The sequence below is a fragment of the Scyliorhinus torazame genome, chromosome 7 (assembly GCF_047496885.1).
Source record: "Scyliorhinus torazame isolate Kashiwa2021f chromosome 7, sScyTor2.1, whole genome shotgun sequence".
In the NCBI taxonomy this organism is placed as follows: domain Eukaryota; kingdom Metazoa; phylum Chordata; class Chondrichthyes; order Carcharhiniformes; family Scyliorhinidae; genus Scyliorhinus; species Scyliorhinus torazame.
This window is the reverse complement of record NC_092713.1, coordinates 127870000-127897910: the sequence shown is the minus strand read 5'-3', so window position 1 is coordinate 127897910 and position 27911 is coordinate 127870000. Positions and strand designations below refer to the sequence as shown.

At 57.2% G+C, this 27911-nt stretch overlaps 1 protein-coding gene across 1 annotated transcript in view; it reads right to left on the bottom strand.

Moving 5' to 3' along the window:
• The window catches only part of kcnt2a (potassium channel, subfamily T, member 2a), a 939304-nt gene that overhangs the window by 860189 nt on the left and 51204 nt on the right, over positions 1–27911 (bottom strand). The window contains exon 3 of the mRNA XM_072512908.1: positions 21170–21249. Coding sequence (XP_072369009.1) covers positions 21170–21249 — 80 coding nt within the window. The remainder of the gene's footprint in view (positions 1–21169; positions 21250–27911) is intronic.

Genomic DNA, 27911 nt, shown 5'->3' with positions numbered 1-27911 from the left:
GTTGGGGGACCTGTTTGTGGACGGGAAGTTCGCGGGCCTGGGTAAGCTGGAGGAGAAGTACGGGCTCCCCCCGGGGAACAACTTCAGGTACTTACAGGTAAGGGCATTTGCCAGACGGCAGGTGGTGTAATTCCCACGGCTACAGCCTCACACAGTACAGGACAGGGTGCTCTTGGGGCGGGGGGGGGGGGGGGGGTTGGGGGGGGAGTGGGGAAGATCTCGGAAACTTACCAGGTGATGCAGGAGGAGGAGGAGGCCTCGGGGGTGGAGGTAAAAGGTAAGTGGGAGGCGGAGTTGGGAGAGAAAATTGAGGAAGGGGTGTGGGCGGATGCCCTGGGGAGGGTGAACTCTTCCTCATCGTGCGCGAGGCTCAGCCTCATACAGTTTAAGGTGCTGCACAGGGCACACATGACCGGGACAAGGCTGAGTCGGGTTTTTGGGGGTGAGGACAGATGTGTTAGGTGCTCAGGGAGCCCAGCAAATCACACCCATATGTTCTGGGCATGCCCAGCGCTGGAGGAATTTTGGAAGGGCGTAGCGAGGACAGTGTCGAGGGTGGTAGGATCCAGGGTCAAGCCGGGCTGGGGGCTCGAAATATTTGGGGTGGCAGAGGAGCCGGGAGTGCAGGCGGCGAAAGAGGCTGGAATTCTGGCGTTTGTGTCCCTGGGAGCCCGGCGAAGGATTCTTCTTCAGTGGAAGGATGCGAGGCCCCCAAGCGTGGAATCCTGGATCAACGATATGGCGGGGTTTATTAAGTTGGAGAGGGTGAAATTCGCCTTGAGAGGGTCGGTGCAAGGGTTCTTTAGGCGGTGGCAACCGTTCTTAGACTTCCTGGCAGAGCGGTAGACATTGGTCAATGGCAGCAGCAACTCCGGGGGGGGGGGGGGGTGGGAGGGGGGGGGGGTCACTTTATTTTTTGTTTTTGTTATTTACACTGGAGGGTCTGAGGGGGTGTATATACTTGTTGTATTAAGTCAGGACGTTAATGTTAATTTATTATTTATGTACGGGGAGAAGGGTTTTGTACTTAACCCTGTTGGGTTCCTTTTTCATTTTGTTATTGATATTTTATGAAAACCTTTAATAAAAATTATTTTTTTTAAAAAGAATATACAGTTTGTTTCTAATGCCTGAATGAAATTATGAAAATAGAAATCCAAAGATTATACACTGAAATCCTGAAAACACATTGCAGACTACTGGCCACGCCATTGCCCCCCTCCTCCTTCTGCCCTCCCCCCCCCCCACCTCCATGGCCCTACTCCTTCACACCTGCCCTCCCCGTGGCCCTCCCGTCTCCTGCTCCTCCCTCCGCCCCACTCTCCCTTTCAAACAGCCCCACACCCCTCTTTTTCCCCCAAGCCGTCCCCACACATCCCCCCCACCCAATGCAAGATCTATCAGGAAAGGGCTACATGATAATTTCAACATTCCAAACCAATAAGCATGAGCAGCCAACTATTTTCATTTTACTACTGTTCCCCATAATGATGAGACGTGAATTTCTTGCAAAAGCAACAACATTCTTTGGGAATCAAGCTTGTGATCAAATCCTAAAATGTGAATAAATGTAACCGTTGTCAAACCGCTTCCCTCTGAATGGGATTAGTATTAAAAGAAAGCAAACCTTTCCCATAAGGGTCTTCGAATGTGAAAATTCAGCCAGCTGGCTTCTGAAGCCCTGTGCATGCTCACTGGAGTTTAAGATGTTAAATTCATGTCCTCTGGTTAACACATTGCACTCTACTTAATCCCTGCAGCAAAGTGACATTATTATTTGAACCTGGAAGTCATAATTATCTGAAAGATGGAACATTTCAATAAGTTTTAACAGATAATTAAAAAATATACTTAAATGCACAACAGATCTGAATGAAAAGATAGCATAATATTAACATCAAAGGCAGAGAAAGCTGCCTCTTAGAATTGATTAAAATAAATAGAATGAAGAGAGAACAAATGATGGGGATCAAGACAATGAATGGACAAGTTAAATTAAAAATGGGGGGTGAAATTCTCCGTTATCGGCGCAAAGTCCGCCGATCGGCGCAAAAAACGGCGCAAATCCGACTTGCGTCACGCCGGAAAAAAGGTTGAAAAGTGTCCGGCCCGAAATGGGCTAGCAGCGACATGACGGGATCCGCACTTGCGCACGTGGTTCACGCCGTGCAGCTTCATACACGCCGCACGGCGTGACGGCTCATAAGGCCGCGCTGCTCCCCCCCCACTCGACCGGCACACCCGACCGGAACACCCGACTGGATGGCTGGCCGCCGCTCAGCCCCGAGGTTCCAGTCATGGGATGTGGAGGCGCTCCTGGACGCAGTGGAGCAGAGGAGGGAGGCCCTGTATCCCGGGCACGGCCGCAGAGTTGACCCACGCCACAGCCGGCGTCTGTGGAGGGAGGTGGCAGAGGCCATCACCGCTGCGGCCCTGACACCACGGACAGGCACCCAGTGCCACAAGAAGGTGAACGGCCTCGTCAGAGCAGGCAGGGTGAGCCTCCCCCCCCCCCGCCCGATATCCATATCCCCCCTCCCCCATATCACCCCCTCCCCCATATCCCCCTCCCCTATACCCCCCTCACCCATATCCCCCCTCCCCATATCCCCCCTCCCCCATATCCCCCATATCCCCCCTCCCCATATCCCCCCCGCCCCCATATCCCCTTCCCCCATATCCCCCCTCCCCCATATCCCCCCTCCCCCATATCCCCCCTCCCCCATATCCCCCATATCCCCCCCTCCCCATATCCCCCTGCCCCCATATCCCCCCTCCCCCATAACCCCCCTCCCCCATATCCCCCCTCCCCCATATCCCCCCTCCCCCATATCCCCTCTCCCCATATCCCCCCTTCCCATATCCCCCATATCCCCAAGTGAATCCAGCCCTAACCTTAACCTCTGCAATACACGCGCAACCCATGGCGTGCATTCATATACCTGCCTAACACTGTTGCCTTTTACCCCTGCCCAACACCCCCACCCCCCCCCGCCACAGGAGAAGCGCGCACACAACAATAGGGAGCATGTGAGGACTGGAGGAGGCCCCGCTGATGAGAGGCCACTGACCGAACACGAGGAAAGGGCCCTGGAACTGGCTGGCGGACCTGAGGACCGGGAGGTTGCTGATGCAGAGGTCGGGGGCGTACTAGCAAGTGAGCCACCGACAACCCGTCCCCATATCCCCCCTCCCCTATATCCCCCTCCCCATATCACGTGATCACTGCCTGCGTGTCTAACCATGCATGCTTCATTGTGTATCGCAGGAGCAAACGTCCAGGCACCCATCCCCGCAGATGCAGACCACCCGCAGAATGCCCCTCGGAGGCCACGGGAGACGGAGAGACCCGGACCCTCCAGCATGCGACGCCCGCAGGATGCCCCTCGCACACCACGGGAGACGGAGAGACCCGGACCCTCCGGCATGCGACGCCCGCAGGATGCCCCTCGCACACCACGGGAGACGGAGAGACCCGGACCCTCCGGCATGCGACGCCCGCAGGATGCCCCTCGCACACCACGGGAGACGGAGAGACCCGGACCCTCCGGCATGCGACGCCCGCAGGATGCCCCTCGCACACCACGGGAGACGGAGAGACCCGGACCCTCCGGCATGCAACGCCCGCAGGATGTCCTTGGAGACCACGGGTGACAGAGCGACCTGGAGCAACAGGGAGACGACGCCCCCGTCACGTACGGGTGCGACGACGCAGGCGTGTGCCACCCAGCGACGAGAGGGGCAGCCACAGGCCCCCGTCACAGCCGAGCCAGGACACCACTACCCAGGACACCACTACCCAGGTCACCACGGCACAGGACACCACTACCCAGGACACCAGTACCCAGGACACCCCTACCCGGGACACCCCTACCCGGCACAGCACTACCCAGGAAGACGAAATACCGGACAGTGACTCAGAGTGGATGGGTGGAGACGAACCCCCACTCCAAAGTGTCATGGACTCAGAGTGGGATGAAGAGCACGACACAACGCCACTGCTGTCACCAACACCCTCCACCATAGCAGAAACACTCACCTCGGTTGGGCACTTTAGTGATGAGGCGTCTGGTACACTCACTGGTGCGCACAACACAGCCGTCCCGGTACAGCAGGTGGAGGTAGGAGCAGCAGAGGGGCCGGGCGGTCGGAGGGCAGCCCAGCCCAAGCGAACATCTGCCGCCCAGATGGATCCCGGGTTCCTGGAGTTACCACACCCACACATAGATCCGATGCAACCACCGACCCGGAGACGAGCGAAGAGGGTGACGGCCGGCTTGCGGCGGCTGCAGTCGCAGGTGGAGGAGTCCACCCGCGTCCAGGAGCTGGGAGTGGTGCCGGTCATGCGTGCCACCCAGGCCGACACCGCACGGGTGGCGTCCGCGGTGGAGGCAATGGGTGCGACGGTGTCAGAAATGGGGAACGGTTTGCGAGGCCTGGGGCTTTCCGTGCAGGCGGCGTCTGTGGCTCAGGACATGGCTGCCCTCTCACAGGAGGCCATGAGCCAGTGCCAGCGCCAGATGGCAGAGGCGCTCAACGCCATGGCCCAGTCTCAGCAGGCCATAGCCCAGTCACTGCAGGCCATGGCCCAGTCTCTGCAGGCCATGGCCCAGTCTCAGCAGGCCATCGCTGAGGGCATCGGCGCCAGTGGCCATGTGCGAGCCGGCGTCGCACAATCACAGACAGGGTTTGCCAACCCCCTGGGCTCCATGGCAGCAAACCTGCAGACCCCTGTCGATACCAGCACGGGCCTCCAGGACTGGCAGCGCCAGATGGCGGGGGGGCGTCGGATGGCCAGTCCGTTCGCATACCCCACCCATGTAGAGGCCTGGGGGCCATCAGGCACCCCGAGGGAGGAGGAGGTGGTGTGGTCCGTCCCGGCTCCCCCTGTAGGGAAGGTCCCGGAACACCGCGACACCTCGGACTCCCCCCCTTCCGTCCCAGGTGCATCGGGTGGGCAACGGGCAGGACAGGCTGGCAGCTCGCCATCCCAGTCGCCCGGGCCGCAGCCTGGCCCATCTAGGCCAGGACGCCCCAGGAAACGGCCGCCTAAGGGATCCTGTGTCAGAGGGCAGGAATCACAGGAGTCCGCCTCCAGTTCTGCTGTACCGTCTGGGGAACCACGTAGACGTAGTCAAAGGGCCCGTAAGGCCAAACAATTAGACACTGAGTAACTTGGCACGGGTGCAGGGCACAGATGAGTTTTAGGGGCTAGGGCACGTGCATGAACTCCTTTGGTTATTAAAGTCAATGTTACACCTACAGAAGCTGCCTTTGTGCTCTGTCCAAAGCGTGCGGGGGTGTCATGTACGTTGAGCGCAAGTGTGTGTGAGAGGGGTGGTCTTAACTCAGCCCCAGGTGAGTCTGCCCCCTTCCCCCTGGTCCGCCATCAACATCCCCCCGGGCAGAGGACGGGACCGTGCGCTGCAGTGTCACAGCCGCATGCAGGGATGGTCAGGGAGGATGGTGGTACTGGGGCCATGGGTCAGACATAGTCCAATGATGTGGAGCCAGGGGCTCATCGCAGGGCAGGTTGTCATCATCCTCCATGGCCTGCAATAGACACGCGTCCACCCGCAACTGTGTGAGCCCGGCCCGTTGTGCCGCCGGTGGATCGGCAATGGGGGTGGTGGTGTGCATGCGGGTGGGGTGGGTGGAGTTGGGGAGGGGGGTGAGGGTGCTGGGTGGGTGGATGGGCGGGGGATGTGGGTGGTCGGCTGTTGCCATGGTGTGCGGTCTGTGGCCACACTACCCGATTCCCACGCCCATCTAGTCAGTGAAGCGGGCGGCTATCAGTCTGTCCCGTGCCCGCTGGGCCAGCCGGTAACGGTGGACAGCCACCCGCCTGTGTCTAGCCCGTCTGCCCTGACCATTGCCCCCATCCGTCTCATCTGGGGAGGACTGCGCCTCTTCCTGCTGCTCCTCCACTCCGCCCTCCTCTGCCTGCGGCACATCGCCCCTCTGTTGGGCTATGTTGTGCAGGACGCAGCACACCACAATGATGCGGCCGACCCTATCTGACCGATACTGGAGGGCGCCCCCAGAGGGGTCCAGGCACCTGAAACGCATCTTCAGCACGGTAAAGCACCTCTCTATCACTCCCCTTGTCGCTACATGGGCATCATTGTAGCGGTTCTCCGCCTCATTGTGTGGCCTCCGTATTGGCGTCATCAGCTACGATCGCAATGGGTAGCCCCTGTCGCCCAGCAACCAGCCCCTCAGCCGGAGATGGCGTCCCTCGTACATGCCGGGGATGGATGACCGCGACAACACGAATGAGTCGTGTACACTGCCTGAGTAACGGGCGCAGACGTGCAGGATCATCATGCGGTGGTCGCAGACCACCTGTATGTTCATCGAATAGGTCCCCCTTCCTATTGGTGAACACGGCCCTGTTATCTGCAGGTGGCCGCACGGCGACGTGCATCCCTTCAATCGCGCCCTGGACCATGGGGAACCCGGCCACGGCAGAGAAGCCCACGGCCCGGGCATCTTGGCTGGCCCGGTCCACAGGGAAGCGGATGTAGCGGTGCGCCATGGCATATAGGGCATCTGTCAGTGCCCGGATGCACCGATGCACCGATGTCTGCGATATGCCGGACAGGTCCCCACTCGGTGCCTGGAATGACCCCGTTGCATAAAAGTTCAGGGCCACTGTAACCTTGACGGACACGGGGAGAGGGTGTCCCCCGCCAGTGCCACGCGGTGGACAGATGTGCCAGCAGGTGGCAGATGTGTGCCACGGTTTCCCGCCTCATCCGGTGTCTCCTCCTGCATTCCCGGTCCGTGAGGTCCTGGTATGACTGCCGGGGCCGGTACACACGGGGCGCCCTCGGGTGCCTCCGTTGCCATGGGGCCGCGACGTCCTCCTCCCCCTCCTCGTCCTGTCGGTCAGGTGTCCCTCCAGCCTGGGCGGCTGCTGCCTGCCCCTCTGCGGCAGCCTGCACCGCCTCTCTGTCACGCTCCTCCTCCTCATCCAGGGCAACATAGACATTAGCGGCTGCCGCCACGGCGGCCAACATCGCTGGATGATCGGAAAACATGACGACCTGGTGGGGGGGGGAGGGGAACGACGACATGTCATCATTGCCCATATCCCCTCCTTCCCCCCAGCCAGGTGGCATGGACCGCATGGGTCAAACTGTTGGAGGCTGGCACCTGGCCAGCTGGACCAACTCACTTGCCCTCGCATCCCCCTCCCCGGCACGGACCACCCCCCCCCCCCATCCTCCTCCCCGGCACGGACCCCCCCCCCCCATCCTCCTCCCCGGCACGCCCCCCCCCATCCCCCTCCCCAGCACGGACACCCCCCCCATCCTCTCCCCGGCACGGACCCCCCCACCCCCCTCCCCGGCACGGACCCCCCCCCATCCCCCTCCCCGGCACGGACCCCCCCCCCAATCCTCCTCCCCGGCACGGACCCCCACATCCCCCTCCCCGGCACGGACCCCCCCCCCCATCCCCCTCCCCGGCACGGACTCCCCCATCCCCCTCCCCGGCACGGACCCCCCCCCCATCTTCCTCCCCGGCACTGACCCCCCCATCCCCTTCCCCGGCACGGACCCCCCCATCCTCCACCCCGGCACGGACCCCCCCCCGCCCCCGCATCCCCCTCCCCGGCACGGACCTCCCCCCCCCATTCCTCCTCCCCGGCACGGACCCCCCCCCCAATCCTCCTCCCCGGCACGGACCCCCCCATCCCCCTCCCCGGCACGGACCCCCCCCCCATCCCCCTCCCCGGCACGGACCCCCCCATCCCCCTCCCGGCACGGACCCCCCCCATCTTCCTCCCCGGCACGGACCCCCCCATCCCCTTCCCCGGCACGGACCCCCCATCCTCCACCCCGGCACGGACCCCCCCCCCCGCCTCCGCATCCCCCTCCCCGGCACGGACCTCGCCCCCCCCCATCCTCCTCCCCGGCACGGACACCCCCCATCCTCCTCCCGGCACGGCCGCCCCCCATCCCCCTCCCCGGCACAGACCCCCCCCATCCTCCTCCCTGGCACGGACCACCCCCCCATCCACCTCCCCGGCACGGACCCCCCCCATCCCCCTCCCCGGCACGGAACCCCCCCCAACCCCCTCCCCGGCACGGACCCCCCCCATCCTCCTCCCCGGCACGGAACCCCCCCCCATCCTCCTCCCCGGCACGGACCCCCCCATCCCCCTCCCCGGCAGGGACCCCCCCCCCATCCCCCTCCCTGGCACGGACCCCCCCCATCCTCCTCCCCGGCACGGACCCCCCCATCCCCCTCCCCGGCACGGACCCCCCCATCCCCCTCCCCGGCACGGACCCCCCCCCCCCCATCCTCCTCCCCGGCACGGACCCCCCTCCCATCCTCCTCCCCGACACGGACCCCCCCCAACCCCCTCCCCGGCACGGACACCCCCCCATCCTCCTCCCCGGCACGGCCGCCCCCCATCCCCCTCCCGGCACGGACCCCCCCCCATCCTCCTCCCCGGCACGGACCACCCCCCCATCCTCCTCCCTGGCACGGACCCCCCCATCCCCCTCCCCGGCACGGAACCCCCCCCCAACCCCCTCCCCGGCACGGACCCCCCCCCATCCTCCTCCCCGGCACGGAACCCCCCCCCCCCATCCTCCTCCCCGGCACGGACCCCCCCCATCCCCCTCCCCGGCACGGACCCCCCCCCATCCCCCCTCCCTGGCACGGACCCCCCCCCCCCATCCTCCTCCCCGGCACGGACCCCTGCCCCCCATCCTCCTCCCCGGCACGGACCCCCCCATCCCCCTCCCCGGCACGGACCCCCCCATCCCCCTCCCCGGCACGGACCCCTCCCCCATCCTCCTCCCCGGCACGGACCCCCCCATCCCCCGGCACGGACCCCCCATCCATCCCCCTCCCCGTCACAGACCCCCCATCCACCTCCCCGGCACGGACCCCCCCCCACCCCCTCCCCGGCACGGACCCCCCCCCCCCATCCCCCTCCCCGGCACGGACCACCCCATCCTCCTCCCCGGCACGGACCTCCCATCCTCCTCCCCGGCACGGACCTCCCATCCTCCTCCCCGGCACGGACCCCCACCCCGGCACTTCCCCGGAGCCCAGCCCACTCTAACCACCCCCCCCCCGCCGCACACACACACACAAAACCCTAGACACACCTCTCCCCACACATTCAGACTGTGGCCACGCCATCGCCTGCCCAGCGGCCAACCCCCCAGGCCGTCACTCACCTCCACGCTGGTCGGCGTGAACCTGGAGCACAGGTTCACGCCGATGAAAAGGAGATTTGATTTACGTCGACATGACCAGTCATCACGTCGACTGGACTTCGGCCCATCCGGAAGGGAGAATATCGGCAGGCCCAAAATCGGCTGCCTTGCGCACACCCGTGCCATTCTCCGACGTCTGCGGCGCCATTAAAGCCCCGCCGACTTTTCTCCCTTCGGAGACTTCGGCAACCGGCAGGGGCGGGATTCACGGCGGCCAACGGCCATTCTCCAGGTTGCTATTTAGATTTCATAGCCTGTAAGTAGATTTCAATCAAATGGAATGCAAATGAACAGAACAGAAGAACATCAATAAGAGCAGGAGCAAGCCATGTAGCCACATGAGCCTGCACTACCATTCAAAACATCATGACCAAAATAATCTTGCCCTGAATCCCACTTTTTCAATTGTTCACCATAACCTTCGATTCACCCATTGTTCAAAAATCTGTCCATCTTAGCCTTGAATACGCAATAATTATGCATTCAAGAGGTCTCTGGGTTGGAGGGTTGCAAAGATTCACAAACCTTTGAAATAGGACTGGTGGACTGGTCCATATTTAAGAACTCAGCGACCAACTTAAATGAGTATGCCACCACCGTCACAGACTTCATCAGCAAATGTGTGGACGACTGCGTGCCAAAGAAAGCAGTACGTGCGTTCCCCATGGCTCAATCGCGAGATTGACTCCCTACTGAAGGACAGATCTGAGGCGTTCAAGGCAGACGACTCTGACCTATACAAGAAATCCAGGTACGACCTCCGCAAAGCCATCCAGAATGCCAAGAGAGAATATCAAACCAAGCTAGAGTCACAGACAGACTCTCGGCGGTTGTAACAAGGACTAAACAACATAACGGGCTACAAAGCGAAGCCGAACAGTATCTCTGGCAGCAGCGCATCCCTCCCCGATGAACTCAATGCATTCTATGCTCGGTTCGAGCAGGTAACCAACAATCCCCCCCCCCCCACCCCCCCAGGATGGGTGGCACAGCCCTAGCTGAAACCGACATGGCTGCACCCATCCATGCAGGCTGCATTGGCAGGATGGGCTGTGAACCCATGCCAACATACACACAACCGCTGGTCTGTAAGTATATGTCCGCCTAACCCTGTTGCCCTTTATCTCTGTCACCCCTCTCCCTCACAGGGCGCCCACAGGACAGGGACCGACCTGGGCCGTCAGGCATACGATGCCCCCACCCACCCAGTGCCAGGTCGCCCACAGGACAGAGACTGACCTGGGCCGTAAAGCATACAAGCATACAACGCCCCCACCCAGTGTCAGGGTGCCCACGAGCCAGGGATAGACCCGGACCGTCAGGCCTACGCTGCCCCCATCTAATGCCAGTGCAGCGACACTGTAAGGCCACACCCAGCAACGGGGAGGGCAACCACACCAACAGACCCCGTCCCAGTCGACCCAGGACACTCACACACTGGACACAGGACACAACCACCCAGGACACTCACATACAGGACACTCCCACTCAGGACACTAACACACAGGACACAACCACTCAGGACACTGACACACAGGACACAACCACCCAGGACACCTGTCATAATATACACCAGTATATCATGGTGCAGACACACACACTGATGGACACACAGCAAGACCAATCAACACACACAACACCGCAGCCAATCACCAGTTAGACCACACTCACTCTATAGACAGAGGGCATCAGAGTTCCCCCTCATTCGGGATTCAGCTTCTAAGAAGGACAGAGCTTACAGCTTACAGCACAGATCTTCACCACGTGCTGAGTGCATAGACTGGTTAGGACAGGCATAGGTCTTTAGTTTAATCTAACATCGTGTTAACCCACAGTGAAAGTATATTCAACAGTTTCTAACTTAATAAAATAGTGTTGTACTATTTTAAGTATTGGTGGCCTGTATGTGTTCCACGGATCCAGAGCACCCAACACAACATGATACCAGGAGTTGAGGGATGTTAGAACTTCTTAGACCTACCTGCAAGTGATCTGCCTTCCACCAGCATACAGCCATCCTGCAAAATGGACAGCGTCTGCCTGCTGCCACCTCTCCGCATCACCGGTAACCTAGGGGCCAACTGGAAGATGTTCAAACAACACTTCCAGCTCTACCTTGAAGCCACAGACCGGGAAGTTGCCTCAGACACCAGAAAGATCGCTCTCTTCCTATCCACGGCTGGGGAACATGCCATCCACATTTTCAATTCTCTCACATTTGCTGATGGTGAAGATAAATCAAAATTCAAGACGGTCCTCCTCAAGTTTGACAGTCACTGCAACATCGAGGTGAATGAAAGTTTTGAGCGCTATGTATTCCAACAGCGTTTGCAGGGTAAGGATGAACCTTTCCAGTCCTTTCTCACCCATCTCCGCATCCTTGCGCAATCCTGTAATTACGGGCCCACCTCCGACTCCATGATACGCGACCAGATCGTTTTCGGTGTTCAGTCGGACCCTCTACGCTAGCAGCTCCTCAAGGTAAAGCAGCTCACCCTAGCGATTGCCATCGAGGCCTGCGTGCTACACTAGTCGGTATTCCCACACCCAAGCGGCTGAAATGGCGCGGCAAGGTCCCCATGAGGCAGAACGGGTCCAAGCAATCAAGCAACTCCAGGGCCTCAGCCTGGATGAGGGCGGCCATTTTGCGGACTCACGCGCTTGTGCGCACCGAAAGAGGGAATGGCGACCTCGCCGAACGTACTGACCTCCAAAGCCTTCATGTCAAACCAGCCATCCTGCCATCAGCCTGCCAGCTATTAGATTATAATGGCAATACCATTGCTGCCAGCGGCTCGGGTCAGCTCGAAGTGACGCACAGGTCACGCAAAGCCATCCTTCCCTTTGAAATTGTGGGCTCCTCGAAAGCCTCCCTGCTTGGCGCGCAGGCATGCAAGCTGTTGAACTTAGTTCAGAGAGTTCACTCTCTCTCTCCTGCTGCCGCATCTGCCTTTCAGGACACCGACTTCAGGGCGCAGCACAACGCCATTATCAAACAGTACCACGACGTCTTCGAGGGCATGGGCACGCTCCCGTAAACCCACAAGATTTTATTAAAATCGAATGCCACGCCTGTGCTGCACGCACCTCGCAGGGTCCCAGCACCCCTTAAGGACCGCCTCAAGCAGCAGCTGCAGGACCTCCAAAACCAAGGAGTGATTTCCAAAGTCATGGAACCGACCGACTGGGTCAGTTCCATGGTATGTGTAAAAAAGCCTTCCGGCGAATTGAGAATTTGCATTGATCCCAAGGATCTAAATCGCAATATTATGAGAGAGCAATATCCAATTCCCAAGCGCGAAGAGCTCACATGTGAGATGGCTCGCGCCAAGCTCTTTACCAAACTCGACGCCTCAAAAGGATTCTGGCAAATCCAGCTCGATAAATCCAGCAGGGAACTCTGCACATTTAACACCCCCTTTGGCAGATATTGTTACAACAGGATGCAGTTTGGGATCATATCTGCATCAGAAGTGTTCCATAGGATTATGGACAAATGAGGGAAGGCATTGAAGGTGTTCGCGTCTATGTCAATGACATAATTATTTGGTCCACCACACCGCAGGAGCATGTTAGTCACCTCCAGCGCGTATTCAGACGTATACATGAGTATGGCCTCCGCCTCAACAGGGCCAAATGCTCTCTTGGTCAGTAGGAACTCAAGTTCCTCGGGGACCACATCTCCCAATTGGGTGTGCAGCCGGATGCAGACAAGGTAGCTGCCATCACAGCTATGAAAACACCAGAGGACAAGAAGGCGGTCCTCCGATTTCTGGGCATGGTCAATTTTTTAGGGAAATTCGTCCCTACCCACGCCTCTCATACCACGGCTCTCAGGAACCTGGTCAGGAAGATGACAGACTTTCAATGGCTCCCTGCCCACGTGCGCGAATGGAGAGAACTCAAGACAAAACTGACGACGGCCCCGGTCTTAGCTTTCTTTGATCCAGCAAAGGAGACCAAAATTTCGACCAACGCCAGTCAATCCGGCATTGGGGCAATGCTCCTTCAACGTGATGAGGCCTCATCATGGGCCCCCGTTGCATATGCGTCACGTGCGATGACCCCCATGGAGCAACGCTACGCGCAGATAGAACAGGAGTGCCTGGGCCTTCTGACCGGTGTGGTTAATTTTCACGATTATGTCTACGGACTTCCTCAAATCACCGTCAAGACCGACCATCGCCCGCTGGTCAATATAATACAGAAAAACTTGAACGACATGACGCCTCGCCTCCAGCGTATTCTTCTCAAGCTCCGGCGATACGACTTCCAGCTGGTATACACCCCAGGCAAAGACCTCGGGCGAAATTCTCTGGAAACGGCGCGATGTCTGCCGACTGGCGCCCAAAACGGCGCAAATCAGTCGGGCATCGCGCCGCCCCAAAGGTGCGGAATGCTCCGCATATTGGGGGGCCAAGCCCCAACCTTAAGGGGCTAGGCCCGCGCCAGACGAATTTCCGCCCCGCCAGCTGGCGGAAAAGACCTTTGGTGCCCCGCCAGCCCGCGCGGAAATGACATCTCAGGGCGGCGCATGTGCGGGAGCATTAGCGGCCGCTCACGGCACCCCGCGCATGCGCAGTGGAGGGAGTCTCTTCCGCCTCCGCCATGGTGGAGACCGTGGTGAAGGCGGAAGGGAAAGAGTGCCCCCACGGCACAGGCCCGCCCGCGGATCAGTGGGCCCCGATCGCGGGCCAGGCCACCGTGGGGGCATTCCCGGGGCCAGATTGCCCCGTGCCCCCCCCAGGACCCCGGAGCCCGCCCGCGCCGCCTTGTCCCGCCGGTAAGGTAGGTGGTTTAATCTACGCCTGCGGGACAGGCAATTTAGCAGTGGGAATTCGGCCCTTCCGGGCCAGAGATTCGCGCGGGGGGGGGGGGGGGGGGGGGGGGGTGGCCCGCCAAACGGCGCGGCGCGATTCCCTCCCCCGCCGAATCTCCGGTGGTGGAGAATTCGGCAACCGGAGGGGGCGGGATTCACGCCAGCCCCCGGCGATTCTCCGACCCGGCGGGGGTCGGAGAATCTCGCCCCTCATCATTGCTGACACTCTCTCCAGGGCAGTCAACACTCCATGTGACCCAGCGGGATTTGTCTGCCAGGTTGACGCCCATGTGGCATTCGCGGCCTCCAATCTAGCTGCCTCGGATGAACGTCTCGTCCAAATTTGCCGCGAGACGGCGGCTGACCCCTTGCTACAGCGTGTCATGAGCCACCTAACGGACGGGTGGCTCAAGGGCCAATGCCCTCAATTCTATAATGTCAGATGTCAGAGATGATCTGGCGGTAGTAGACGGGGTTCTTCTAAAACTGGACCGCATTGTCATCCCGCATAGCATGCGCCAGCTTGTCCTGGAACAACTACACGAGGGTCACCTTGGCGTGGAAAAGTGCCGCCGACGGGCCCGAGAGGCAGTGTACTGGCCCGGCATTAATGGAGACATAACCAACACAGTGCTCAACTGCCCCACTTGTCAGCGCTTCCAGCCGGCCCAACCACGTGAGACCCTGCAGCCCATGAGTTGGTCACGTCACCATGGACCAAGTTGGGCATCGACCTGTTCCACGCGCTGGATAGAGACTATGTCCTGATCGTGGACTACTTTTCGAATTACCCGGAGGTGATACGGTTGCACGACCTCACCTCGACTGCAGTCATTCGTGCATGTAAAGAAACCTTTGCTTGACACGGCATCCCGCTCACGGTTATGTCGGACAATGGCCCCTGCTTCGCCAGCCAAGAATGGTCCAACTTTGCCAGGTGGTACAATTTTGCCCATGTGACGTCCAGTCCCCTGTACTCCCAATCCAACGGCAAAGCAGAGAAGGGAGTACATATAGTCAAATGGCTCCTATGCAAGACTGCCGATGCTGGGTCCGATTTCTACCTTGCCTTGCTGGCCTATCGCTCCATCCCACTGTCCACTGGCCGGTCACCAGCCCAGTTACTCATGGGTCGCACCCGAAGGACGATGGTGGCGTCCATCCATGTCCCAGACCTCGACCACGTTCCGGTCCTTCGCCGGATGCAGCTGTCCCGTGCACAGCACACGGCGGCTCATGACCCCCGTGCAGCTGATCTCCCGGCTCTGGCTCCTGATGACAATGTCCGCGTCCATCTTCCGGACGGTGGCTGGTCTTCAACCGCTGTTGTCCTTCAGCAGGTGGCCCCCCGCTCGTTCCTGGTTCATCTACCAGATGGCTCTATTCTGCGCCGTAATCGATGCGCCCTTCGTCTCATTCCATGCTCGCCACCTGATCCTCCAGTGTCGCCTCGCCCTCCTGCTGACCTCGCCACGGACTATGCATAGTTCCCTGTCACTCTGCCTCCCCCTGACCTTGTTGCAGTCCAGCCCGCTCCTGAACCGGCGGCTCTCGACCCACCCTTGAGGCGGTCAACCAGAATTCGTCGCCCACCTCAGAGACTAAATTTATGAACTTTTCAAACTGATGGACTCTCTGAATTGTTTTGTTGCTTTGTTTGATCGTTTCCCTGGTTTGTATATAGTGTTGATCTTGTTACTCTTGTTGCATACTGCTTCTCTGCACCAGGCACCTTCCCATGTAAATAGCTTAGTTCTCATGTACGTAGTCCTGTAAATATATCTTCACACCACACACGTAGTTAGGAACATTCTCACATTATTTATTGCCACACACATACATTTCTTTATAAAAGGGGGGAAGTCATAATATACACCAGTATATCATGGTGCAGACACACACACTGATGGACACACAGCACGACCAATCAACACACACAACACCGCAGCCAATCACACTCACTATATAGACAGAGGGCATCAGAGTTCCCGCTCATTCGGGATGCAGCTTCTCAGAAGGACAGAGCTTACAGCTGACAGCATAGATCTTCACCATGTGCTGAGTGCATAGACTGGTTAGGACAGGCATAGGTCTTTAGTTTAATCTAACATCGTATTAACCCACAGTGAAAGTATGTTCAACAGTTTCTAACTTAATAAAATGGTGTTGCACTCTTTTAAGTGTTGATGGCCTGTATGTGTTCCACAGATCCAGAGCACCTAACACAACAACCTACACACAGGACACAACCACCCAGGACACCCACTCACAGGGCATAACCACCCAGGACACCCACCCACAGGGGACGGACGGACAGGAAACACCACCCCTGGGGACCCCGGACTTCAGGTCCGATGAGGACCTCGACATTATGCCACTGCTATCTCCTACACCCTCCACCATCGCAGAGACACTCACCTCGGTTGGGCACTTTAACGATGAGGCTTCTGGTACACTAACTGGCGCGCACAACGCAGCCGTACCAGTACAGCAGGTGGGGGTAGGAGCAGCCGACGGGCTGGACAGTCGGAGGGCAGCCCGGCCCCAGCAACCATCTGCCGCCCAGATGGGTCCCGGGTTCCTGGAGTAACCACACCCACCCATAGACCCGATGCAGTCACGGACCCAGGGACGATCGAAGGGGGTGACGGCCGGCTTACAGCAGCTGCAGACGCAGGTAGAAGAGTCCACCCGCGTGCAGGAGCAGGGATTGGTGCCGGTCATGCGTGCCACCCAGGCCGAAACTGCACGGGTGGCGTCCGCAGTGGAGGCAATAGGTGCGACGGTGTGAGACATGGGTAGCAGTCTGCAAGGCCTGGGGCCTTCCGTGCAGGCGGCGTCCGTGGCCCAGAACATGGCTGCCCTCTCACAGGCAGTCATGAGCAAGAGCCAGCTGAAGATCGCAGAAGTGCTCAACTCCGTGGCCCAGTCTCAGCAGGCCATGGCACAATCCCAGCAGACTATCGCTGGGGGCATCGGCACCATTGCCCGGGTGCTGGCCGGCGTCGTCCAGACACAGATAGGGATGGCCAACTCCCTGAGTTCCATGGCTGCAAACATGCAGACCCTTGTTGATACCAGAGCGGGCCTCCAGGACTGGCAGCGCCAGGTGTCAGGGGGGTGTCGGGTGCTGGATCCGTTCACACCTCCGACCCATGGAGAGGCCCGGGGGACATCGGGCACCCCGAGACAGGAGGAGGTGCTGGGGCCCATTCCGGGTCCCCCTGCAGGGGAGGTCCCAGATCACCGCAACACCTCAGACACCCCCTCCCGCCCTTCCATCCCCGGTGCATCTGGTGGGCAACGGGCAGGACAAGCTGGCAGCTCGCCATCCCAGTTGCCCGAGCCGCAGCCTGGCCCATCCAGGCCGGGGCGCCCCAGGAAACGGCCACCAAAGGGGTCCCTAGTCACAGGGCAGGAATCACAAGAGTCCGCCTCCAGTTCTGCTGTACCGTCTGGGGAACAACCTAGACGTGGTCATGGGGCTCGTAAGGCCAAAAAATTAGACGCTGAGTAAGTTGGCACGTGTGCAGGGCACAGATTAGTTTCAGGGGCTGGGGCATGTGTATGAACTGTTTGTCATTAAAATCACTTTCACACCTACAGAAGCTGCCTCTGTGCTCTGTCCGATGTGTGTGGGGGTGGGGTATGAGGTGAGCTTGTGTGTGTGTGAGGGGAGTGATAGGGTGTTGAGCTCAGGTGAGTGTGACCCCCCTCCCTCTCCAGGTCGCCCTCGCCATCCCCCCGGGCAGACGGCGGGACCGTGCGCTGCAGTGTCAAGGCCGCATGCAGGGATGGTCCAGGTGGAGGGTGTTACTGTGGCCACGAGCCAGACATTGTCTAACGATGTAGAACCCAGAGCTCATCGCAGAGCGGGTTGTCATCATCCTCCACGCCATGCAATAGACCCGTTTCCACTGGCGACCGTGTGAGCCCTGCCCATTGTGCCGCAGGAGAATGTGCAATGGAGGGGTGGTGTGCATGCGGGTGATGCGGCGGTGGACAGCGGCTGAGGGTGCTTGGTGGTGGGCGGGGTGAGGGTGGTTGGTGGTGGTCGGGGTGAGGGTGGTGGGCTGGTGCCGTACTGTGCTGTCCATGCCCATACTCAGTGATTCCCACACACCCCTAGTCTGTGAGCCACGCGGCTATCAACCCGTCCCATGCCGCTGGCCCAGTCGGTAGCGGTGGCAGCCTACCGTCCATGTCCAGCTTGTCTGTCCTGGACATTGCCCCCATCCTCCTCATCTGGGAGGCCTGCCCTTTGTCTTGTTGCTCCTCCCCCTCCCCTGCCTCCAGCACATCGCCCTTCTGCTGGGCTATGTTGTGCAGGACACAGCAGATCACAATGATGCAGCCGACCGTCTCCGATGGGTACTGGAGGGCCCCTCCAGAGCGGTCCAGGCACCTGAAACGCATCTTAAGCTGCCCAAAGCACCTCTCGCCCACACCCCTGATCGCTGCATGGGCATCGTTGTAGTGGGTCTCCTCGTCAGTCTGTGGCCTCCGTATATGCGTCATCAGCCATGACCGCAACGGGTAACCCTTGTCGCCCAGCAACCAGCCCCTCAGCTGGAGGGCGGGTTCCCTCGAACATGGCAGGGATGAACGAATGTGAAATATGAATGAGTCATGCATACTTTCCGGGTACCAGGCACAGACGTGCATGATCCCCATCCGGTGGTCACGTTCATGGAGTAGATCCCCTTCCTGTTCGTGAACACAGCCCTGTTATCCGATGGTGGCCGCATGGCAACATGCATCTCATCGATCGCCACCTGGACCATGGGTATCCTGGCCATGGCAACGAAGCCCGCTGCCCGGGCATCCTGGTGGGCGGAGTCCACAGGGAACTGAATATAGCGGTCCGCAATGTCATACAGGGTATCAGTCACTGCACGGATGCACCGGTGCACCGATGCCTGGGAGATGAAGTACAGGTCCCAACTCGGCGACTGGAACGACCCCGTCGCGTAGAGGTTCAGGACCACTGTTACCTTGACTGCCACTGTGAGAGGGTGTCCTCCCCCAGCCCCACACGGTGCCAGGTGTGCCATGAGATGGCAGATATGGGCCACCTCACCTGTCGGGCGGGCAGCTCTCCAACCTGTGCGGCTGGCACCTGCACCTCTGTGGCAGCCTCCGCCGCCTTCCTGGCACACTCCTGCTCCTGCTCCCATAGGGCAACATGCTCCCGCCACAGCAGCCCACATCGCTGGGTGATGCCCAAACATAACGGTCTGCAGGGGTTGGAGGGTGGGGGTAGACGACATGTCTTCATTACCCATACTCCCTATCTTATTCTCTAAGTCTGAATAAAGATTGTAGACTTCCAGTTAACACAAATAATTTATTCAGAAGGTTTGTTCTGTTTCCAGAGCTCAACTAGATGTAATACAGTCAAGTGGTATCACTAGTGAAACTAAGGTAAACTGCTATGCTGAGCTGTCTCTGTGTGCTGCTGCTCACTAGCCCTGTGCTTCTAAAAGAGGCGGATCCTCCCTTGGGTCGGACCCTTTATACCCGTCTCTGATGCTCCCTCTAGAGATGCTGTGGCTGTTACATCTGTGCTGTAGTCCCTGGTGTATGTGCAGATGTACAGATCACTACACTCCCCTCCACAGCCAGGTGCCATGGGCTGCATGGTCACCACTGTTGCCAGCTGGCACCTGGCCAGGCAAACCCCACCCCATCCCCAGCACCCCCCAACCCCGGAACCCCCATCCCCGGCAACCTCCATCCCCGGCACCCCACATCCCCGGCACCCCCATCCCTGGCACACCCCATCCCCGGCACACCAATCCCCGGCAACCCCCAACCCCGGCACTCGCATCCCCGGCACCCCTCATCCCCGGAACTCCAATCCCCAGGACTCCTCATTCCCGGAACCTCCATCCCTGGCAAACCCCATCCCCAGCACCCCCATCCCCGGTACCCCCATCCCTGGCACCCCTCATCCCAGCACTCCCATCCCCGGCACCCCCATCCCCGGGACTCCCCAATCCCGTCAACCCCATCCCCGGCAACTCCCATCCCCGGCACTCCCATCCTCGGCACCCGCCATCCCCAGCACTCCCATCCCCGGCACCCGCCATCCCCGGCATCCCCATCCTCGGCACCCCCATCCCCGGCAACCCCCATCCCCGGCAACCCCCATCCCCGGCACCCACCATCCCCGGATCCCCGGCACCCCTCATCCCCTCCCCGGCACCCCTCATCCCCGGCACTCCCATCCCCAGCACCCCCGAGCCACGGCACCCCCCCATCTCCTCCCCACCACAACCCCAACCCCCCCCCCCCCCCCCCCCAGCTACGGCTGTGCCATCTCCTCTCCGGCGGCCGCCCCACACCGACCCCCACCTCCTCGCTCGCCGGCGTCAGCCAGCACGACTGGTTGACGCCGTTAAAAAACATGTTTACTTTACGCTGGCATGACCTGCGGTCAAGTCAGCGGGACTTCGGCCCATTCAGGCCGGAGATTTGAAGCAGCCCCGGGGCGATTCTGCGTGGCACGCAGCACGATTCCCGTCGGCGTGATTTTTCGCCGGCCGGCAGTCGGAGCGGCGGGGCGGGATTCACTGACCCGGCGGGGGTTCGGAGAATCCCGCCTAAGAACTTTGTTTGAGAGCGGGCTGTTGTCCAAGCCAACTGAGACAGGCCTTCTAAATAGCTTATCTTGGCATCTGCAATCCTCCGACAATCCTCAGAACTCAGGAAACCTGAGCCCAGCCCAAGTATGGTTTATGGTGGAAGTTGGTAAATGGCCCAACTCACATTTCCTAAGCCTGAGACAAAAATGCAGCCATTAGTGTCCTCCCCGCAACTTGCTTTCCCACCTTTTTTAGAATCATGAGAAAATTTGACTACTAGTTAATTCTACAAGCTACAGTTTGCCAAGCTATAATGAAAGAATTAAGCAGCAAGATCTTGGGGGAGGACAAGGCCCGAAAATGTTAAAGTCAATCCTCTTGGCAACTAAAGAATATTCTGAAGAAAGATGGGTCACTGCAGCTGCCAAATTTCATTTTCTCCTGTCTGGATCCAAATTCTGCTCAAAGGGATAATTTCTTCAAAATTAGTTGGAGAAATTATAGTAATCAAAGAAGGTACTTACTTGACCTTTGGTTTTTGATGAAAAACAGCTTGAGACGTTCTTTGAATGTATTTTCATTCACATAAAATTCAACTTGTACCCTAAGGATGAACAAAAAAATGTAACTAAATTTCAGATTCTTGGAATTTGTCTCTTAATGTTTTAATAAACAACATAAGTAATTATTTAAGTAGTGATTTGTGGTGAGATATGTAATAATGCAAATAATTAAAGAATTGCATTTTAATGTGAAAGATGGTTTTTGATCTATAAAACTCTGAACCGTCAACCGTAAGATAGCTTGTCTTGTTACCAAATGGAGCATCATCCTGACAGAACATTAGAACAGCATAATTCACTGATACATAAGAACATAAGAAAGAGGAGAAGATTTGGTGACTTATTCCCTTGTGCCTGCTCCACAAATTCATCTGATCATGGCTGGTCTGACTTGGGTTTTAGCTCCACTTTCCCTCCTGCACCCAATAACCCTCGACTCCCTTGTAGATCAAAAATATGTCTAACTCAGCCTTGAATATATTCAATAGTCCAGCCTCCATTATTCTCTGTGGTGGAGAATTCTAACAAGTTACAATTCAGAGAGAAGAAATTCCTATTCACCTCAGTCATAAATGGGAGACCCATATTTTGAATCTGTGTCCCCTATTTCAAGATTCCAGCACAAGGGGAAACGTACTCTCAGCATCTATCCTGGCAAATCCCTTAGAATATTATATGTTTCAACCCTTCCTCAAAAGGCAACCCATTCATTCCTGGAATACACCCAGCGAACCTTCTCTGAACTGCCTCCAATGCAAATCTATTCCTTCTTAAATAAGGAGATCAAAACTATACACAGTTCTCCAGGTCTGGTACTATTGTGGCAAGACTTCTCTACTTTTATACTCCGATCACTAACCATAAAGGCTAACATTCCATTTACTCCCTACTTATTTGCTTGGATGCTAACATTTTGACTTTCATGTGCAAGAACATGTTCCCTTGTACTGCAACATTCTACAGTGTTTCTCTATTTGAATAATATTCTGCTTTCCTATTCTTCCCACCGAAGTGGACAACCTCACATTTCCTGACATTTTATTCCATCTGACAATTTTTTGTCCATTCACTCAATCCACCTACATCCCTTCACAGACTTTTTGTGTCCTCCTCACAACTTGCTTTCCTACTTACCTATGTATTGTCAGCACATTCGGCTACAATACACTCGGTCCTTTTATCAAAGTCATAATCTATTTGAGGTCCCAGAACTGATTCCCGAGGAACTCCACTAACTGCGGTCTGCCAATCTGAAAATGAGCTATTTATTCTGACTCACCGTTTCCTGTTAGTTAGCCAAACCTTTATTCATGCTAATATACCCCCAACACCATCCGCTCTTAACTTGTGTAGTAACCTTTTATGTGGCACATGACGAAAAGTGCTTTGTAAATCCAAATACACTTTGGGCGGGATTCTCCAGCCATTCACTGGTGGCAGGATTCTCTGATCCCCAGGTTTTCCTGTGGGTTTCCCGGCGGCATGGGGTGGCTTCAATGGGAAATGCCATTGACAAGTGACGGGAATACAGAATCCCCCTGCCAGCGAACAGCGCACCAAGATTCTCCGCGGAATTGCAACGGAGAATCCCGGCCTACGTCTAATGCTTTCCCCTTATCTACACTGCTCCTTACATCTTTAAAGAACTCTCATACATTTGTCAAATATGATTTCCCTTTCATAAAACCATGTTGACTGTGCCTGATTGTATTATGATTTTCTAAATGTCTTGTTACTACTTCCTTAATAATGGATTCCAGCATTCGCTAATGTCATCTGTTAGGAAACTGGCCTGTAGCTTCCTGCTTTCTCTCCCCCTCATTTCTTAATTCATCTTAAGTGCTTCATTTGCAGTTTTCCAATCTGCTGGCACCTTACTAGAATTTAGGCAATTTTGGAAGCTGTGTAGTGCTGCCCCAAGAAGTGGGAGAAAGTAGCTTTGGTCTGTATGGCATTCACAAAACCCTTACATTATTCCTCGGAGGAAGTTAGTGCATTAAGTGAATACAGCCTCAACCACCTACAGAGTAAATGACCTGGAAACACCTTGCAAGTGTTTTGCACACCTTGCACACATATTTTCTTAAATAGATGGGCACAATGTGCAATAATATGATCCTAACACATGGGTGTGTGAATAGGCCACGCAGTCCTTCAAGCTTGTTCCACCATTCACATGGATTGAGCTGTATCGCAATTCCATTTAGATAATGTCACATTCTGTTAGACACTGGCTGCTGTTTCATATAAAGCATTCAGACTACCTATCTGATAGCTCTAAAAATGCTTATAATTCATTCCATACTGTGGCAGAAAACAAATTCAAGCTGCAATGTACAAGTCAAAATTTTGGCACATCCATTTGTTTCAAAATACTTCGTAAAAGATACACCTGACACAACTGTAACCCTGAAATCTTTTACCTATCCTTTTGAATTAGAAGGAACTTAGGTTTAATTCAGATTTCAATGGACCTGAGTGTGGTGTTGGGTGCTCTGAGGTACAGACGAACCAACACGGTTGCGATTGGTACAACGCAGTTTTATTCCAACTAGTTATTTACACATCTGACTTGGTACTCAGCACGTGGTGTGTGCGTGTCTTGTTAATGAGGTCCTGGCCTTGTCCTGTCTCCAGATGGACTCGCCAGCAGGTGTCGTGTTTCTTGTCTTATATTGTGTCTGCTCTTGTCTGTGATTGGCTGTCGTGTTATGTGTGCTAATTGGTCTGTCTATCATGATGTGTGTGTTGTGATGTGTGTTTGAATATCATGACATCCCCCCTTTTTTACAAGATTATGTGCCTACGTGGTTATAAATATAAATGTGTCCTGAGTGTAGCTAAAGGTGTGTGTGCGTGATATTTACAGCATGTACATGTGGCGTAACTATATACAAGGGGCGATGTCAGGTGTGACATGCTAACGAGGTTGTACCATAACAAAAGAAGAAGAACGTTGAAATTTGGACCGATCAAACGAGGCCTGGAACGATAAAACAGTGACATGTTACAATACAGTAGTTGCTAAAATTTGACGTGTGAACAGTCTCAAAAGTCCAGTCTAGTAGGTGGGTGACAAATTTGGGTTGACCGCCTCAAGGGTGGGTCGAGAACCACCGACTGAGGTGCGAGCCTGGCCACGGGCGGTGACAGAAGGGGCATGGTATATGGCAGCTCCACAAAGTCGCTATCAGGAACCAGTGGAGGACACGGCGTCTGTGTATGGTTCCGTTGCGAGCGTGGAAGTAGGCGAAGGGCTCGGCGATTGCGCCTACGCACGGATCCATCCGGTATGCGTACCAGGAACGAGCGGGGAGCCACGCGTCGGAGAACTTCGGCAGGTGCTGACCAGCCACGTCTGGTAGGTGAATGAGGACGTTGTCTCCAGGGGCCAGGGAGGGAAGATCAGTTGCCCTTGTGTCGTACGATCTCTTCTGGCGATCGCGCTGCAGTTGCATCCTATGCAGTACCGGAGCATGGTCTATTGTTGGTGCCAGGATGGAAGGCACAGTGGTTCTGAGGGCGCGACCCATCAGCAGCTGTGCTGGCGAGAGACCCGTGGCTAGTGGGGCCGAGCGATAGGCCAGCAGGGCGAGGTAGAAGTCCGATCCGGCAGCAGCAACTTTGCAGAGGAGCCGCTTGGCAATGTGAACGCCCTTCCCCGCAAAGGACGACCATTCATGGCTGGCAAAACAGGGCACATTGTCCGACATGACAGTCATCGGAATGCCGTGGCGAGCAAAGGTGTCTTTGCAGGACCTGATGACAGCAGACGACGTGAGATCGTGCAGGCGTATGACTTCTGGGTAATTGGAGAAGTAGTCCACTATGATAACATAGTCCATGCCAAGCGCGTGAAATAGGTCGACACCCACCTTCGCCCAGGGGGACGTCACCAGCTCATGGGGCAGAGGCGTCTCAGGAGGTTGCGCCGGCTGAAACCTTTGGCAGGTTGTACAGTTGATCACCATGTTGGCAATATCGTCACTGATGCCCGGCCAGTATACCGCCTCTTGGGCCCTCCGTCTGCACTTCTCGACCCCCAAGTGGCCTTCGTGTATTTGATCGAGAACCAGCTGGCGCATACTGTGCGGAATCACAATCCGGTCCAGCTTCAGAAGGATCCCATCAATGATGGTTAGGTCATCTCGTACATTATAGAACTGCGGGCACTGCCCTTTGAGCCATCCTCCCGTCATGTGGTGCATCACTCGCTGTAAAAGGGGTTCGGCCGCTGTCTCTTGGCGGATGCGGGCCAGACTGGAGTCGTCAGCCGGCAGATTTGCCGCTGTCAAGGCCACCTGTGCCTCGACCTGACATACGAACCCCTCCGCATCTGGCGGCGTGCTCACTGCTCTGGATAAGGCATCCGCCACGATGAGGTCCTTCCCTGGAGTGTAGACCAGCTGGAAGTCGTACCTCCTGAGTTTAAGTAGGATGCGCTGTAGGCGAGGGGTCATCTCGGTCAGGTCCTTGTTTATTATGCTGACCAGGGGGCGGTGGTCAGTTTCGACCGTGAACCGTGGACGACCATAGACGTAATCGTGGAACTTGTCTGAACCGGTTAGCAAGCCCAGGCATTCTTTTTTGCTTTGCGCGTAGTGCTGCTCTGTGGGGGTCATGGCCCGCGATGCATCGGCAACCGGGGCCCATGACAACGTGTCAACCCTCTGCAGGAGCACTGCTCCAATGCCGGATTGGCTGGCATCAGTTGAGATTTTGGTGGGACGAGACGTGTCGAAGAACGCCAACACTGGTGCCGTGGTGAGTTTGCGTTTGAGCTCTTCCCATTCCAGCTGGTGTGTGTGTTGCCACTGGAACTCTGTGGATTTTTTGACGAGGTGGCGCAGAGTCATTGTGTGGGAGGCAAGGTTGGGAATGAATTTCCCTAGGAAGTTGACCATTCCAAGGAAGCGTAGGACAGCCTTCTTGTCGGCCGGCTACGGCATGGCTGTGATGGCGCTCACCTTGTCTGCATCTGGACGGACCCCTGACCGGGAGATATGGTCCCCCAGGAACTTCAATTCGGTCTGGCCAAAGGCGCACTTGGCTCGGTTAAGGCGCAGGCCGTTTTCCCAAATGCGGGCAAAAACGTGTTGGAGACGATGTATGTGCTCCTGCGGTGTGGTGGACCAGATGATGACATCGTCCACATATACGCGCACCCCTTCGATGCCTTCCATCACCTGCTCCATGATTCTGTGGAAGACCTCAGATGCCGAGATGATGCCAAATGGCATCCGGTTGTAGCAGAATCTGCCGAAAGGGGTGTTGAAGGTACATAGCTTTCGGCTGGACGGGTCCAGTTGGATCTGCCAAAATCCTTTAGAAGCATCCAGTTTCGTGAATATCTTCGCTTGGGCCATTTCACTGGTGATCTCCTCCCGTTTGGGTATGGGATAATGTTCCCGCATAATGTTATTATTGAGGTCTTTGGGGTCTATACAGATGCGGAGCTCGCCAGAGGGCTTCTTGACACACACCATGGAGCTGACCCATGGCGTGGGCTCCGTGACCCTGGATAGGACCCCTTGGTCCTGGAGATCCTGCAGCTGCAGCTTGAGGCAGTCTTTAAGTGGCGCAGGAACCCTGCGAGGTGTGTGAACGACCGGGATGGCGTCCGGTTTGAGGCAAATTCGGTAGGTGTATGGCAGTGTTCCCATGCCTTCGAATGCCTCCTGGTTGTGGGCGAGGAGCGATTGGAGCTGTGCGTTGAACTCTGCATCCGGGAAGTCTGGAGAGAGAGAGAGAATATGTTGCACAAGGTGGAGAGCCTTACATGCCTGTGCGCCCAGCAGGGAGTCCTTCGATGAGCCAACTATCTCGAACGAGAGTGTGGCAGTGTGTGTTTTGTGTGTCACCTGGAGCTGGCAGGATGCCATGGCCGGGATAACGTTCCCGTTGTAGTCGACCATCTTGCACCGGGGTGGCCGAATTGGTGGTCTGACCTTCATGGCATAGAATGCTGACCATGCTATGAGGTTGGCGGAGGCGCCCGTGTCCAGGCGGAAAGTGATCGGTGATCAGTTGACCGTCAGGGTGGCACTCCATTCATCGGCCGGATTGATGGTGTTGACCCGGTTCACATCAATGACCGCAACCCGGAAGGCGCCTTGGTCATCTGTGTCGTCGGTTTGGATGTCGTGATGTGGAGGCTGGATGGTCCGCACGTGTCTGCGAGGTTGTTGGAGATGTGGAAGATCCACAGGTTGAGCCGCTCGACAGTAGGCAGCGTAGTGGCCCATCTTGCCACAGCGTAGGCATTGTCGGGTTTTTGCAGGACATTGCCCTTTTAAATGTGCAGCTCCACAGTTGCCGCACGTCATGACGTCATGGCGTTCGTTATGCCACTGCGTATGCGCAGTTTGGTCTTGCGTCGGGCGCGCCTGCGCCTGCGGGAGGCCTCAAAAAGCGCGCAAAACGGCCGCCCTCGTCCGTGCCGCGGGCCGGGAGAAACTCGATTGCCTGGATGCGTTCGGCCTCGTGGGCGGCCTGGCTTGCCGATTCGATCGCTTGGGACCCCCTCCGTGCCGATTCGGTCGCCTGAAATTGGGCATAGCGGCTGGTCGCATTTTCATGCAGGGCACAGGCTTCAATTGCAGATGCTAAGGTCAGGCCTTTAATTTTTAGAAGCTGCTGGCGTAGGCCACTGGAGGCAACGCCAAAAACGATCTGGTCCCGGATCATGGACTCTGAGGTGGTG